This window comes from Ornithorhynchus anatinus, chromosome 3, assembly GCF_004115215.2.
Source record: "Ornithorhynchus anatinus isolate Pmale09 chromosome 3, mOrnAna1.pri.v4, whole genome shotgun sequence".
Taxonomy (NCBI): Eukaryota; Metazoa; Chordata; class Mammalia; order Monotremata; family Ornithorhynchidae; genus Ornithorhynchus; species Ornithorhynchus anatinus.
This window is the reverse complement of record NC_041730.1, coordinates 18,598,529-18,613,416: the sequence shown is the minus strand read 5'-3', so window position 1 is coordinate 18,613,416 and position 14,888 is coordinate 18,598,529. Positions and strand designations below refer to the sequence as shown.

Sequence of the window (14,888 nt, the reverse complement as noted above, 5' to 3'; positions counted from 1 at the left end):
TGATAACTCGGGTTCCCCTCGCACGGCCGGGGGGGCGTGGGTGAGACTGTCTAGATGGCAAGGGTGGTTCTTTGGCCGCCCTCCAAGACGCGGATTGGGTAGCGCTCCGGATGAAAACGGGCCGGCGAACGGATTTTGAAGGCTCTCGGGAGAGGGCGGTTAAGGATCTCGGCGAGGCAGATCTCCGACAAGAGGAGCCGGCGCTACGACGGGCGGAGGATGCTCACGCCTGGCCCGGTCTAAGGACGGGGGTCCGGGTGGAACAGGTCGAGTGGCGAGACCCTGGCCCAGACCGAATTTCCCAAGACGCTCCCGCCTTCTGGCAAAAACCCCATCTATGACTTAAGCGCCGACAGGGACTAGGGACTGAAGCCAGGATATGAATCAGCAGTGACAATTCGTGTAGGTGACCGAAGCTCCGGAATTGTAGATCTGAGAGGAGAACTGGGGTGGGGGAGGTTGGGGCCGGGGCGGGGGGGGAGGGCGTTCTTGCTAATTTTTTTTTTTAACGAACCACCCGCAAACAGATGAAATGGGACGAACAGCCGATGTCAATGCTGAACGCCATTTTGCAATCTACCCGATGTCAACAACTGCCTACTGAGAGGCAGCTGGTGGGGCTGACTTTTCTATCTGTTAACCGGGTGAGAAGCCAAAGGGGAAAAGAGCGGAGGGAGGACGGGGAGGCATCAACGCTCCTGCCGAGTGGAGCCTTTTAAAAGTGCCACTTTCTATTTATTAGAGACGGGAATCCTGACACGCTTCCTCTTGGGGGGTTTCGGGTGAGCTCTCTTTCCGCCGAGCTGGGGAACGGGGACAGGGTCCCCCCGTTCACCGGCCCGCCGGCGCTCCTGACCTCAGTCACCCCCACTGATTTCGACGGGGGAGCCGATAAACCGTAGTGAGTGGGAGAAGTGGCTCGGCTTCACGGCTTGCAGTCTGCGCCTTCCACGGAGGGAACAGAAAAACCTGAACTATCGGCCGGCGCCTTTCTTTCGGACCCCCCCGGCGCGCCCCTTTCTCCGGCTTCATCCCCAGTGGCCCTCTACCGTAAATCTCATTAAAAGCCAAGTTATACGGGCTTATCTTAAAGGACGCTTCCAGAAACGAGGGGCGCTTCGCAGAGGCAATATCACACGGCAGCGGCCCCCGGCTCCACCCAACTTCATTCATTCATTAGTATTGATTGAGCGCTTACTATGTGCAGGGCACTGGACTAAGCGCTTGGAATGGACAAATCGGTGACAGATAGAGACCGTCCCTGCCCTCTGACGGGCTTACGGTCTAATCGGGGGGGGGGGGGGGTAGACAGACGAGAACAATAGCAATAAATAGAAGCAAGGGGAAGAGCCTCTCATTAAAACAATAGCAAATAAATCATAATAATAATAATGTTGGGATTTGCTAAGCGCTTACTATGTGCCCAGCACTGTTCTAAGCGCTGGGGGAGATACGGGTAATCGGGTTGTCCCCCGTGAGGCTCACAGGCTTCATCCCCATTTTACAGATGAGGGAACAGAACTTCTAACGAGTATCGGCTACATTCTGCCACTATCGACCCAAGGATGACGGAGTTGACGAGGGTGGCTTTTCCAAGGCGTTTGATTCAGGGGGGTGGGTTCGGCCTCGCTGTCGGTGGGAGTTTATAATAATAAATAATAGTAACGTTGGTAGCTGTTAGGCGCTTACTATGTGCAGAGCGCTGTTCTAAGCCCTGGGGCAGATACAGGGTCATCAGGTTGCCCCCCGTGAGGCTCACAGTCTTCATCCCCATTTTGCCGAGGTACAGAGAAGGGAAGCGACTCGCCCACCGTCACCCAGCTGACAAGTGGCAGAGCCGGGATTCGAACCCACGACCTCTGACTCCCAAGCCCGGGCTCTTTCCACTGAGCCACGCCGCGTCTACAGGACGGAAGCTGTAGTGCACGGAGATTGATTTCTGGTACTCGTCGATCGGTCGGACCGAAGGCGTGTACGACTGTAAGGTCTTTGTGGACAGGGAACGACATTATAATAATAATAATGTTGGTATTTGTTAAGCGCTTACTACGTGCAGAGCGCTGTTCTAAGCGCTGGGGGAGATACAGAGGAATGAGGTGGTCCCACGTGAGGCTCACATCCTTCACCCCCATTTTACAGATGAGGGAACTGAGGCCCAGAGAAGGGAAGTGACTCGCCCACAGTCACCCAGCTGACAAGGGGCAGAGTCGCCAGTCGAACCCACGACCTCTGACTCCCAAGCCCGGGCTCTTTCCACTGAGCCGCGCGACCCGGTCTGCTGCTATGTGCTAAGAGCTCAGTACAGTGGTCTGCACCTCCTCGGTGCTGCTCAATAAATACCACGGATCGATCGACTGATACGTGTGGGTCGAGTACTGACCGTTGCCGTCAAGGGTTGACTGGCTCAAAAATTCACCTTTCTTTATTAAGACGGTGCCTTGGCGTGGTGGACGGGGTCGGAGGGGCGTGGGTTCTAATCCCGCTCTGCCACACGTCTGCCGCGGGACCTCGGGCGCGTCCCTTCACTTCTCTGGGCCTCGGTGACCCCATCTGTCAAATGGGGATCGAGACTGTGAGCCCCGCGTGGGCCAGGGGCCGTCCGACTCCGTTTGCCCGTATCCGCCCAGGCGCTCAGTACAGTGCCCGGCACATAGTACAGGCGTAACAAATACCTTCATCACGGACATTTCCAAACACCTCGTGCCAGATCGCGTATCCACTAACGTCCCCGTGACCTTCTCCACGGTTACCGTGTAGGGAACGCCCTACGAGGGGTCTGATACGTAGGGGCCAAACTGAATATATAAGCGTCCCAGGAGGGGAAATTTGTCGCGAGTCGATCTACTTCATTCGATCGCATTTATCGAGCCCCCGCCGCGTGCGGAGCGCCGTGGTAAGCGCTCGGAAAGCAGCGTGGCTTAGCGGAAAGAGCCCGGGCTTGGGAGTCGGAGGACGTGGGCCCCGATCCCGGCTCCGCCGCTTATCAGCTGTTTGACTTGGGGCAAGCTGGGCCTCAGTTACTTCATCTGTAAAATGGGGATTAAGACTGTGGGGCGTTGTCTCCCTCCCCCCCCGCCCCCGATGACTTTGGATCCACCCCAACGCTTAGAACAGTGCTTGGCGCGAGCAGCAGCGCGGCTTAGCGGAAAGCGCCCGGGCTTGGGAGTCAGAGGACACGGTTTCCAATCCCGCCTCCGCCACGTGTCTGCTGTGTGACCTGGGGCAACTCACTTCACTTCTCCGGGCCTCAGTTTCCTCATCTGGAAAAGGGGGATGAAGACCGTGAGCCCCACGCGGGACCACCTGATGATTTCCCCCCCATCTCCCCCGGCGCTTAGACCAGTCCTTGGCACACAGTAATTTGTAATCCAAATTCCAAGCGCTTAGTACAGTGCTCTGCACATAGTCAGCGCTCAATAAATACTACTGAATGAATAGTAAGCGCTTGACAAATACCATCATTATGATCAGAAGCAGCTTGGCTTAGTGGAAAGAACCCGGGCGGGGGGGGGGGGGGGGGGGGAGGTCAGAGGTCGTGAGTTCTAATCCCAGCTCTGCCGCTTGTCTGACGATGTTGGTATTTGTTAAGCGCTTACTACGTGCACAGCCCTGTTCTAAGCGCTGGGGGAGATCCAGGGTCATCAGGTTGTCCCGCGTGAGGCTCACAGTTAATCCCCATTTTACAGATGAGGTCACCGAGGCCCTGAGAAGTGACTTGCCCACAGTCACCCAGCTGACAAGTGGCAGCTGCTGCGGGACATTGGGCAAGTCACCTCACTGGGCCTCAGTGACCTCATCTGTCAAATGGGGACGAAGCCTGGGAGCCCCACGTGGGAAAAGCTGAATGCCCTGTTTCTGCCCCAGTGCTTAGAAGAGTGTTTGGCACATAGTAAGCGCTTAAATACCAACATTATTATTAGCAGCAGTAGTAGTAGTAAGCGCTTAAGAGGCGGCGGGGAGGATTGGCGGCCAACAGGTTGGGATTTGACTACTTTTGGTGTTTCGTTCTGTTTTCATTCAATTCATTCATTCAATAGTATTTACTGAGCGCTTCCTATGTGCAGAGCACTGTACTAAGCGCTTGGGATGAACAAGTCGGCAACAGATAGCGACGGTCCCTGCCGTTCGACGGGCTTACAGTTTTCTTGACCGTCTCCCCCTTCTAGACTGTGAGCCCGTCGTTGGGCAGAGATCGTCTCTCGCTGTTGCCCAGTTGCACCTTCCCAGCGCTTAGTCCAGTGCTTTGCACACGGTAAGCGCTCCACAAATACGACTGAACGCACGGTCCATTCCAGGCGCTCAGTCCAGTGCCCCGCACATAGTAAGCGCTCAATGAAGACTACTGAATGAAGGCATCATCCATTCCAAGCGCTTAGTCCAGTGCTTCGCACATAGTAAGCGCTCAATAAAGACTATTGAATGAACGCACGGTCCATTCCGAGCGCTTAGTCCAGTGCTCCGCACATAGTAGGCGCTCGGTAAATATGACTGAATTGTCCATTCCAAGCGCTTAATCCCGTGCTCTGCATAGTAAGCGCTCAATAAATACTATCGAATGAAGGCACCGCCCATTCCAAGCGCTCAGGCCAGTGCTCCGCACATAGTAAGCGCTCAATAAATACTATCGAAGGAAGGCATCGCCCATTCCAAGCGCTTAATCCAGTGCTCCGCACATAGTAAGCGCTCAGTAAATATGACTGAATTGTCCATTCCGAGCGCTCAGTCCAGTGCTCTGCGTAGTAGGTGCTCGATAAGTACGACTGAATGAACGAATGCACGGTCCATTCCAAGCGCTCAGTCCGGTGCTCCGCACGTAGTCAGGGCTCCATCGATCCGACTGAACGGTCCTTTGGAAGCGCTCAGTCCGGCGCTCTGCACAGGGGGCTCCATCGATCCCACTGACTCAACTGTCCATTCCGAGGTCTCAGTCCAGTGTCCCGCCCAAAGTCAGCGCTCAATAAGTCCGCTCGACCGAACGGTCCATTCCAAGCGCTCAGTCCGGTGCTCCGCACGTAGTCAGGACTCGATCAATCCGAACGGACGGTCCATTACGAAGCGCTCAGTCCGGTGCTCCGCACGCCGTCGGCGCTCCATCAACCCGACCGAAGGGACGGTCCATTCGAAGCGCTCAGTCCAGTGCCCCGCACGCCGTCGGCGCTCCATCCCTACGACCGAACGGACGGTCCACTCGAAGCGCTCAGGCCAGTGCTCCGCACGTAGCGCTCAATCAATACGGTTGAATGAACGGTCCATTCCGAGCGCTCAGCCCGGTGCCGGGCACACAGTCGGCGCTCCATCAATCCGACCGGATGAACGGTCCGTGCGGAGCGCTCAGCCCAGTGCCGTGCACCTAGCGGGCGCTCCATCAGGGCGATCGCAAGCACGGTCCGTGCGGAGCGCTCAGCCCAGTGCCGTGCACGTAGCGGGCGCTCCATCAGTACGATGGAAAGCACGGTCCATTCGGAGCACTTAAACCAGTGCCGTGCACGTAGCGGGCGCTCCATCAGTACGATGGAAAGCACGGTCCACGGGAAGCGCTCAGCCCAGTGCCGTGCACGTAGCGGGCGCTCCATCAGTATGATGGAAAGCACGGTCCGCGAGGGGCGCTCAGCCCAGTGCCGTGCACGTAGTGGGCGCTCCATCAGTATGATGGAAAGCACGGTCCGCGAGGGGCGCTCAGCCCAGTGCCGTGCACGTAGCGGGCGCTCCATCAGGGCGATGGAAAGCACGGTCCATTCGAAGCACTTAAACCAGTGCCGTGCACCTAGTGGGCGCTCCATCAGTACGATGGAAAGCACGGTCCGCGAGGGGCGCTCAGCCCAGTGCCGTGCACGTAGCGGGCGCTCCATCAGGGCGATGGAAAGCACGGTCCATTCGAAGCACTTAAACCAGTGCCGTGCACCTAGTGGGCGCTCCATCAGGGCGATGGAAAGCACGGTCCGCGAGGGGCGCTCAGCCCAGTGCCGCGCACGTAGCGGGCGCTCCATCAGTACGACGGAATATAAACGGCCCGAGGGAGGCGCTCAGCCCAGTGTCGCGCAGCCAGGGGTCGCTCCGCACATCCGCCGGAACGAAGGCGCGCGGGGGCGAAGGTCCGGGCTGGTGCAGCGCCGGGGGGGGGGGAGGGGAGGGAGGGGAGGGAGGGGAGGGGACGACTCACCTGTAGTAGCTGAGCAGGCCGTTGCTGAGCACGAACCAGCGGCGCTGGTAGCCTTTGATGTAATTGGTCCATTTGAAGAGCCAGCCCTCCCGGGACGAGCCCCCCGGGGCGGCGGCGGGAGCGGCGGTGGCCGGGGCGGCAGGGCTGGCGGCGGCCGCAGGCGCGGCACCGGCGGGTCCGGACGAGCAGGGCGGCGGCGCCCCGGGCTCCCCGCGACCCCCGCCCCCCGCCGCCGCCGCCGCCATCAGCCCGCAGCGCTCGGCGCAGCGCTCCGCCCCCCGCCGCCCCGCCCCGGCCCCCCGCGCCGCCCCCGCCCCGCGCCCGCCCATTGGCCCGCGCGCCCGCCGCTCAGCCGCGCGGCGCCGCCATTGGCCGCGCCCGCCCGGGGAGGGGGGCGGGCCCGGGCGCGCGGCTCATTGGCCCGCGGTGGTGCCACGTCGCCCCGGCCCGCCCCCCGACGCGCCCATTGGCCGCTCGGACGGGGCTCCGCCCCCCCTCCCCGCTGCCAGCCTACGGGAGGGCCCGGACGGGGAGCGGCTCCTTCGCCCTCGCTTGCGATTGGGCGCGGCGGCCGTCGCTCCGCCCGGCGGGGGGGATGATTGGCTCCACCTGGGGCGAGGGGTGGCCTTCGGCGGCCCGGGCGGGCGGACGCTCCCTCCCGGCTCCTGGGCCCTGACGCTGGGCGGGCCGCCGCTCTGAGCGCCCGGAGCAGCCCGTTGGGACAGTGCGATACGTGCATGCCCCATCCCCCCCACGACTGTATTAATCATAATCATCATCATGGCATCTGTTAAGCGCTTACTCTGCGCCAAGCACTTTAATAATAATCATCATCATGGCATTTAAGCGCTTACTATGCGCCAAGCACTTTATTAATAATAATAATAATAATAATAATAATAATCATGGCATTTGTTAAGCGCTTACTAGGCGCCAAGCAATTTAATAATAATAATAATCATAATGGCATTTGTTAAGCGCTTACTCTGTGCCAAGCACTTTAATAATAGTAATAATAATAATGGCATTTGTTAAGCGCTTACTCTGTGCCAAGCACTTTAATAATAATCATCATCATGGCATTTAAGCGCTTACTATGCGCCAAGCACTTTATTAATAATAATAATAATAATAATAATCATGGCATTTGTTAAGCGCTTACTATGCGCCAAGCACTTTAATAATAATAATAATAATAATAATCATCATCATCATCATGGCATTTGTTAAGCGCTTACTATGTGCCAAGCACTTTAATAATAATAATAATAATAATAATAATGGCATTTGTTAAGCGCTTACTATGTGCCAAGCACTTTAGTAATAATCATCATCATGGCATTTAAGCGCTTACTATGCGCCAAGCACTTTAATAATAATAATAATAATAATAATGGCATTTGTTAAGCGCTTACTATGTGCCAAGCACTTTAATAATAGTAATAATAATCATGGCATTTGTTAAGCGCTTACTATGTGCCAAGCACTTTAATAATAATAATAATAATAATGTTGGCATTTGTTAAGCGCTTACTATGTGCCAAGCACTTTAATAATAATAATCATCATGGCATTTGTTAAGCGCTTACTATGCGCCAAGCACTTTAATAATAATAATAATAATAATAATAATGTTGGCATTTGTTAAGCGCTTACTCTGTGCAGAGCACTGTTCTCAGCGCTGGGGGAGATACAGGGGCATCAGGTCGTCCCACGTGAGGCTCCCAGGCTTCATCCCCATTTTACAGATGAGGGAACTGAGGCACGGAGAAGTGAAGTGACTTAATGTTGCTATTCGTTAAGCGCTTCCTATGTGCAGAGCACTGTGCTAAGCGCTGGGGGAGATACAGGGTCATCAGGTTGGCCCACGGGAGGCTCACGGTCTTCATCCCCATTTTACAGCTAATAATAATAATAATCATAATGTTGTTGGTATTTGTTAAGCGCTTACTCTGTGCAGAGCGCTGTGCTAAGCGCTGGGGGAGACACAGGGTCATCGGGTCGACCCACGTGGGGCTCTCAGTCTTCATCCCCATTTCACAGCTGAGGGAACTGAGGCCCAGAGAAGTGAAGTGACTTGCCCACAGTCCCACAGCTGACAAGGGGCAGGGGCGGCATTCGAACCCACGACCTCTGCCTCCCAGGCCCGGGCTCTTTCCACTGAGCCGCGCTGCTTCTCTAAATCTGCAATCTAGAGGGATGTACGGGCAAGAGACTTTTATTTTTCTTTTAGTGGTATTTCAGTACCTAGTCAGGCGATCGCATTTATTGAGCGCTTGCTGGCTGCAGGGCACTGTACTGAGCGCTTGAGAGGGTACGATGTACCAGATTTATTCCCCGCCCATAACAAGGTTACAGTCTAGGGGGATGTACGGGCAAGAGGCTTGGGGTTTTTTTTTAAAAAAATAGTATTTATTGAGCGTTTGCTGGGTGCAGGGACTGTACTGAGCGCTTGGGAGACTGGAATGTACCAGACCTATTCCCCGCCCACAACGAGGTTACAGTCTAGGGGGACGGATGGGCAAGAGGAGCGTTTCTTTTTTTAAAAAAAAAAAAAGGTATTTAAGCGCTTAGTCGACAGCATTTATTGACTTTTGTTGGGTTTCGGGACTGTACTGAGCGCTTGGAAAGGTACAATGTAGCAGACCTATTCCCCTCCCACAACAGGGTTACAGTCTAGGGGGACGGATGGGCAAGAGGAGCGTTTCTTTTTTTTTAAAAAAAAAAAGATATTTAAGCGCTTAGTCGACAGCATTTATTGACTTTTGCTGGGTGCAGGGACTGTACTGAGCGCTTGGGAGACTAGACTGTACCAGACCTATTCCCCGCCCACAACGAGGTTACAATCTAGGGGGATGAACGGGCAAGAGACTTCTTTTTTAATGGTATTTCAGTACCTGGTCAGGCGATCGCATTTATTGAGCGCTTGCTCGCTGCAGGGCACTGTACTGAGCGCTTGGGAGGGTAGACTATAACAGACATATACCCCACCCACAACAAGGTTCCAATCGAGGGGGATGTACGGGCAAGAGGATCGGTTTTTAAAAAGATAGTATTTATTGAGCGTTTGCTGGGGGGCAGGGACTGTACTGAGCGCTTGGGAGGGTAGACTATAACAGACATATTCCCCACCCACAACAAGGTTACAATCTAAGGGGATGTACGGACCAGAGGATCGGTTTTTGTTTTTTTTTTTAAATAGTACTTGTTGAGCGTTTGCTGGGGGGTGCAGGGACTGTACTGAGCGCTTGGGAGGGTAGACTAAAACAGACGTATTCCCCACCCACAACAAGGTTCCAATCTAGGGGGACGTACGGGCAAGAGACTTGCTTTTATTTAATGGCAGTTAAGTAACTTGTCAATCGATCACATTTATTGAGCTCTGTACTGAGCGTTTGGGAGGGTATTTGGTATTTGTTAAGCGCTTCCTAGGTGCCGAGCACCGTTCTGAGCGCTGGGGTAGACACAGCGGAATCAGGTTGTTCCACGTGGGGCTCCCAGTCTTCATCCCCATTTTACAGATGAGGTCCCTGAGGCCCAGAGAAGCGAAGTGACTTGCCCACAGTCCCACAGCCGACAAGGGGCCGAGCCGGGATTCGAACTCATGACCTCTGACTCCAAAGCCCGGGCTCTTTCCACTGAGGGTCGAATATAACAGACATATTCCCCGCCTACAACAAGTTTACAACCTAGAGGGATGTACGGGCAAGAGGCTCGGTTTTTTTTAAAAAATGATATTTAAGCGCTTAGTCGATAGCATTTATTGAGCGTTTGTTAGTCAGTAGCATTCACTGCGCGTTTGCTGGATGCAGGGCACTGTACTGAGCGCCTAAATACCGTTAGAAAAAAAGCCGAGCCTCTTGCCCGTCCATCCCTCTAGACTGTGACCTTGTTGAGGGCGGGGAATATGTGTGGTACACTGTACTCTCCCAAGCGCTCAGTACAGTGCTCTGCATCCAGTACAGGGGGATGGACGGGCAAGAGAGTTGGTTTTTTCAAAAATGGTATTTAACTACCTAGGCAGTCGATCACATTTATTGAGCCCCTGCTAGGCGCGGGGCACGAGGCTCGGTTTTTTAAAAAACAATAGTATTTATTGAGCGTTTGCTGGGTGCAGGGACTGTACTGAGCGCTTGGGAGGGTAGGCTATAACAGACATATTCCCCGCCCTCAACAAGGTTCCAGTCTAGGGGGATGTCTGGGCAAAAGGCTCGGTTTTTTAAAAATATGGCATTTAAGCGCTTAGTCAATAGCACTTATCGAGCACTTACTGGATGCGGGGCACTGTACTGAGCGCTTAGGAGGGTAGACGATAACAGACATATTCCCCGCCCACAACAAGGTCCAATCTAGGGGGATAAATGGGCAAAAGGCTCGGTTTTTAAAAATATGGTATTTAAGCGCTTAGTCAATAGCATTTATCGAGCCCTTACTGGATGCAGGGCACTGTACTGAGCGCTTGGGAGGGTACAATGTACCAGACATATTCCCCGCCCACAGCAAGTTTATAATCTAGAGGGATGTACAGGCAAGAGGCTCGGGTTTTTTTGTTTTTTTTTAATGGTATTTAAGCGCTTAGTCATGGAGAGTTTACTGGAAAGAGCCCGGGTTTGGGAGTCAGAGGTCATGGGTTCGAATCCCACCTCCTTCACTTGCCTGCTGTGTCACCTTGGGCGAGTCACTTCTCTGTGCCTCAGCTACCTCTTCTGTCAAATGGGCATCAAGACCGCGAGCCCTTGTATCTAGAAGCAGCGGGGCTCTGGGGAAAGAGCCCGGGCTTTGGGGTCAGAGGTCATGGGTTCAAATCCCGCCTCTGCCCCTTGTCTCGGTGCCTCAGTGACCTCATCTGTAAAAGGGGGATTAACTGTGAGCCTCACGTGGGACAACCTGATTCCCCTGTATCTCCCCCAGCGCTTAGAGCAGTGCTCTGCACATAGTAGGCGCTTAACAAATACCAACATTATGACCCTAGTGTTTAGAACGGTGCTGGGCACATAGTAAACGCTTAACAAACACCATCGTCATTATCGTTAAGAGCATTCATTGAGCACTTACCGGATGCGGAGAAGTAGAGAAGCAGCGTGGCTCAGTGGAAAGAGCGCGGGCTTTGGAGTCAGGGCTCGTGAGTTCGAATCCCGGCTCTGCCACTTGTCGGCTGTGTGACTGTGGGCGAGTCACTTCACTGGGCCTCAGTTCCCCCATCTGTAAAATGGGGATTAAGACTGTGAGCTCCACGTGGGACAACCTGATTCCCCTATGTCTACCCCAGCGCTGAGAACAGTGCCTGGCACCTAGTAAGCGCTTAACAAATACCAACATTAAGTGTACTGAGCGCTTGGGAGGGTAGAATATAAGGAGATAGACGCATTCCCTGCCCACAACGAGATTGCAGTCTAGAGGGATGTAAGGGCAAGAGGTTTGTGGGGGTTTTTTAATGGTATTTAAGCGCTTAGTCAGTCAGTCGCATTTATTAAGCGCTTCCTGGGTGCAGAGCACTGTACTGAGCACTGGGGAGAGTAAAATACAACACCAAACAGACACAGTCCCTGCCCACAACGAGTTTAGTGTAGAGATTACCGTGTGCCCGGGCACTGTTCTAAGAGGGGGCGGGGAACATGTCTACCGACCCTGTCGTGTTGTAATAATAATAACGATAATTATTACGGTATTTTTGTTAAGCGCTTACTACGTGCCAGGCACCGTACTGAGCGCCGGGGAGGAATACAAGCCGATAGGGTTGCACGCGGTCCCTGTCCGTGTGGGCCTCAAAGTCTTAATCTCCATTTTCCAGATGAGGTGACTGAGGCCCAGAGAATAATAATAATAATGGTATTTGTTAAGCGCTCACTATGTGCCGAGCACTGTTCTAAAGAGGTGACTGAGGCCCAAACGGTATTTTTGTTAAGCGCTCACTATGTGCAGAGCACTGTTCTGAGCGCTGGGGGGGGGGGCTACAAAGTGATCAGGTGGTCCCCCGTGGGGCTCACAGTCTTGGTCCCCATTTTCCAGATGAGGTCAGCGAGGCACCGAGAAGTAAAGTGACTTGCCCACAGCTGACAAGGGGCGGAGGCAGGATTCGAACCCACGACCTCTGCCTCCCAAGCCCGGCCTCTTTCCACTGAGCCACGCCGCTTCTCAAGTTGAAAGCGCGCACCCAGATGGACCCCGGTAGACCAACCTCCTCTGCCCTACCCCCGGGATTTAAATTTCTCTCTAGACTATAAGCACACTGTGGGTACTAATAATACTACTAATAATACTAATAATGGTATTTAAGTGCTTACTGTGTGCCAAGCACTGTTCTAAACCCTGGGGTAAATACAAGGTAATGGAGTTGGACGCATTCCCCGTCCTACCCAGCGCTCCCAGTCTTAATCCCCATTTTCCAGATGAGGCAACTGAGGCACAGAAAAGTTAAGTGGCCTGCTTCAGGGCAGACAGCTCTGTTAGACTGTACTCTTCCTTCCAAGTGCTTAGTACAGTGCTCTACACATAATAATAACGGTGGTATTTGTTAAGCGCTTACTACGTGCAAAGCACTGTTCTAAGCGCTGGGGGCGGGGATACAAGGTGAATCAGGTTGTCCCACGTGGGGCTCACGGTTTTCAATCCCCATTTGCCAGATGAGGTCACGGAGGCCCAGAGAAGTTAAGTGACTTGCCCAAAGTCACACAGCTGGCGAGCGGCGGGGTGGGGATCCGAACCCGTGACCATAATAATGTTGGTGCTTGTTAAGCGTTTACCACAGGTCCGCTGTGTGACCTTGGACAAGTCACTTCCCTTCCCCGGGCCTCCGTTCCCACATCTGTAGAATGGGGATTAAGAGCCGGAGCCCTAAGGGGGACAGGGACACCGTGTCCGACCTAACTGGTATCTGGCATTTGTTAAGCGCTTATTAGGTGCAGAGCACTGTACTAAGCGCTGGGGGAGATACGGGATAATCATGTTGTCCCCCGTGAGGCTCACAGTCTTCATCCCCATTTTCCAGATGAGGGAACTGAGGCCCAGAGAAGTGAAGTGACTTAATAATGTTGGTATTTGTTAAGCGCTGACTATGTGCAGAGCGCTGGTCTAAGCCCTGGGGGTGGGGATACAGGGTGATGGGGTTGTCCCACGTGGGGCCCACAGGCTTCATCCCCATTTTCCAGATGAGGTCACCGAGGGCCCAGAAGTGACTTGCTCAAAGTCACCCAGCGGGCCGGGGGCGGAGGCGGGATTCGAACTCCGGACCTCCGGCTCCCAAACCCGAGCCACGCTGCTTCTCAAGTAGTAAACACTTCACAAGTACCGTAATTATTATTACTTGACCGAAGAGAAGCGGCGTGGTGTAGTGGATTGAGCCCGGGCCTGGGAGTCAGGAGGTCTCGGGTTCAAAACCCGGGCTCCACCACTTGTATGCTGTGTGACCTTGGGCAAGTCACGTAACTTCTCTATGCCTCCTCGGTTACCTCATCTGTAAAAAAACAAACAAACCAGGAATTAGCAACGTGAACCCAACCCGGGACTGTGTCCAACCTGATGACCTTGTGTGCTTAGAACAGTGCTTGGCCCAGAGTAAGTGCAAGAGCCGGGATCTGGGAGTCGAGAGGGCCTGGGTTCTAATCCCGGCTCCGCCGCATCTCGGCCGTGGGTCCTCGGGCAAGTCTCTTCGCTTCTCTCTGCCTCAGTTGCCTCATCTGGAAAATGGGATCCGCTTGAATTTACCCCAGTGGTTAGAACGGTGCTTGGCGCCTAGGAAGCACTTTCCAAATACCACACATGGTTCTGTTTTCCTCTGCTGTCCCTCTCCCCCGGCTAGACTGCGAGCCCCATCCCTGGACAGGGATGGTCTCCCTCTGTTGCCGAATTGTCCATTCCAAGCGCTCAGTCCAGTGCTCTGCACAGAGTAAGCGCTCAGTAAATACTATTGAATGATTGACTGAATCCCAGCTCTGCCACTTGTCGGCTGTGTGACCTTAGGCAAGTCACTTCTCTGTGCCTCAGCTATCTCATCTGTAAAAAGGGGAATGAAGACTGGGAGCCTCACGTGGGACAACCCGATGACCCTGGATCTACCCCAGCGCTTAGAACAGTGCTCTGCACAGAGTGAGCGCTTAACCAATACCAATATTATTATTATTATAAATGAATGAGAGTGCTTAATAATAATAATAATAATGTTGGTATTGGTTAAGCGCTTAACCAATACCAATATTATTATTATAAATGAATGAAAGTACTTAATAATAATAATAATAATAATGTTGGTATTGGTTAAGCGCTTAACCAATACCAATATTATTATAAATGAATGAATGAAAGTGCTTAATAATAATAATAATAATAATGTTGGTATTGGTTAAGTGCTTAACCAATACCAATATTATTATTATAAATGAATGAAAGTACTTAATAATAATAATGTTGGTATTGGTTAAGCGCTTAACCAATACCAACATTATTATTATTATTATAAATGAACGAAAGTGCTTAATAATAATAATAATGTTGGTATTGGTTAAGCGCTTAACCAGTACCAATATTATTATTATTATTATAAATGAACGAAAGTGCTTAGTAATAATAATAATAATGTTGGTATTGGTTAAGCGCTTAACCAATACCAATATTATTATTATTATTATAAATGAACGAAAGTGCTTAATAATAATAATAATGTTGGTATTGGTTAAGCGCTTAACCAATACCAATATTATTATTATAAATGAATGAAAGTGCTTAGTAATAA

The 14,888-nt window shown here is 52.8% G+C and overlaps 1 protein-coding gene across 1 annotated transcript in view; it reads right to left on the bottom strand.

Annotated features, from left to right (window-relative positions):
- The window catches only part of LOC100074379 (oxysterol binding protein), a 36,219-nt gene extending 29,797 nt beyond the window's left edge, over positions 1 to 6,422 (bottom strand). The window contains exon 1 of the mRNA XM_029060040.2: positions 6,161 to 6,422. Within this exon, the coding sequence (XP_028915873.2) occupies positions 6,161 to 6,405 (245 nt within the window). The 5' untranslated portion in view covers positions 6,406 to 6,422. The remainder of the gene's footprint in view (positions 1 to 6,160) is intronic.
- Positions 6,423 to 14,888: the final 8,466 nt, after the last annotated feature.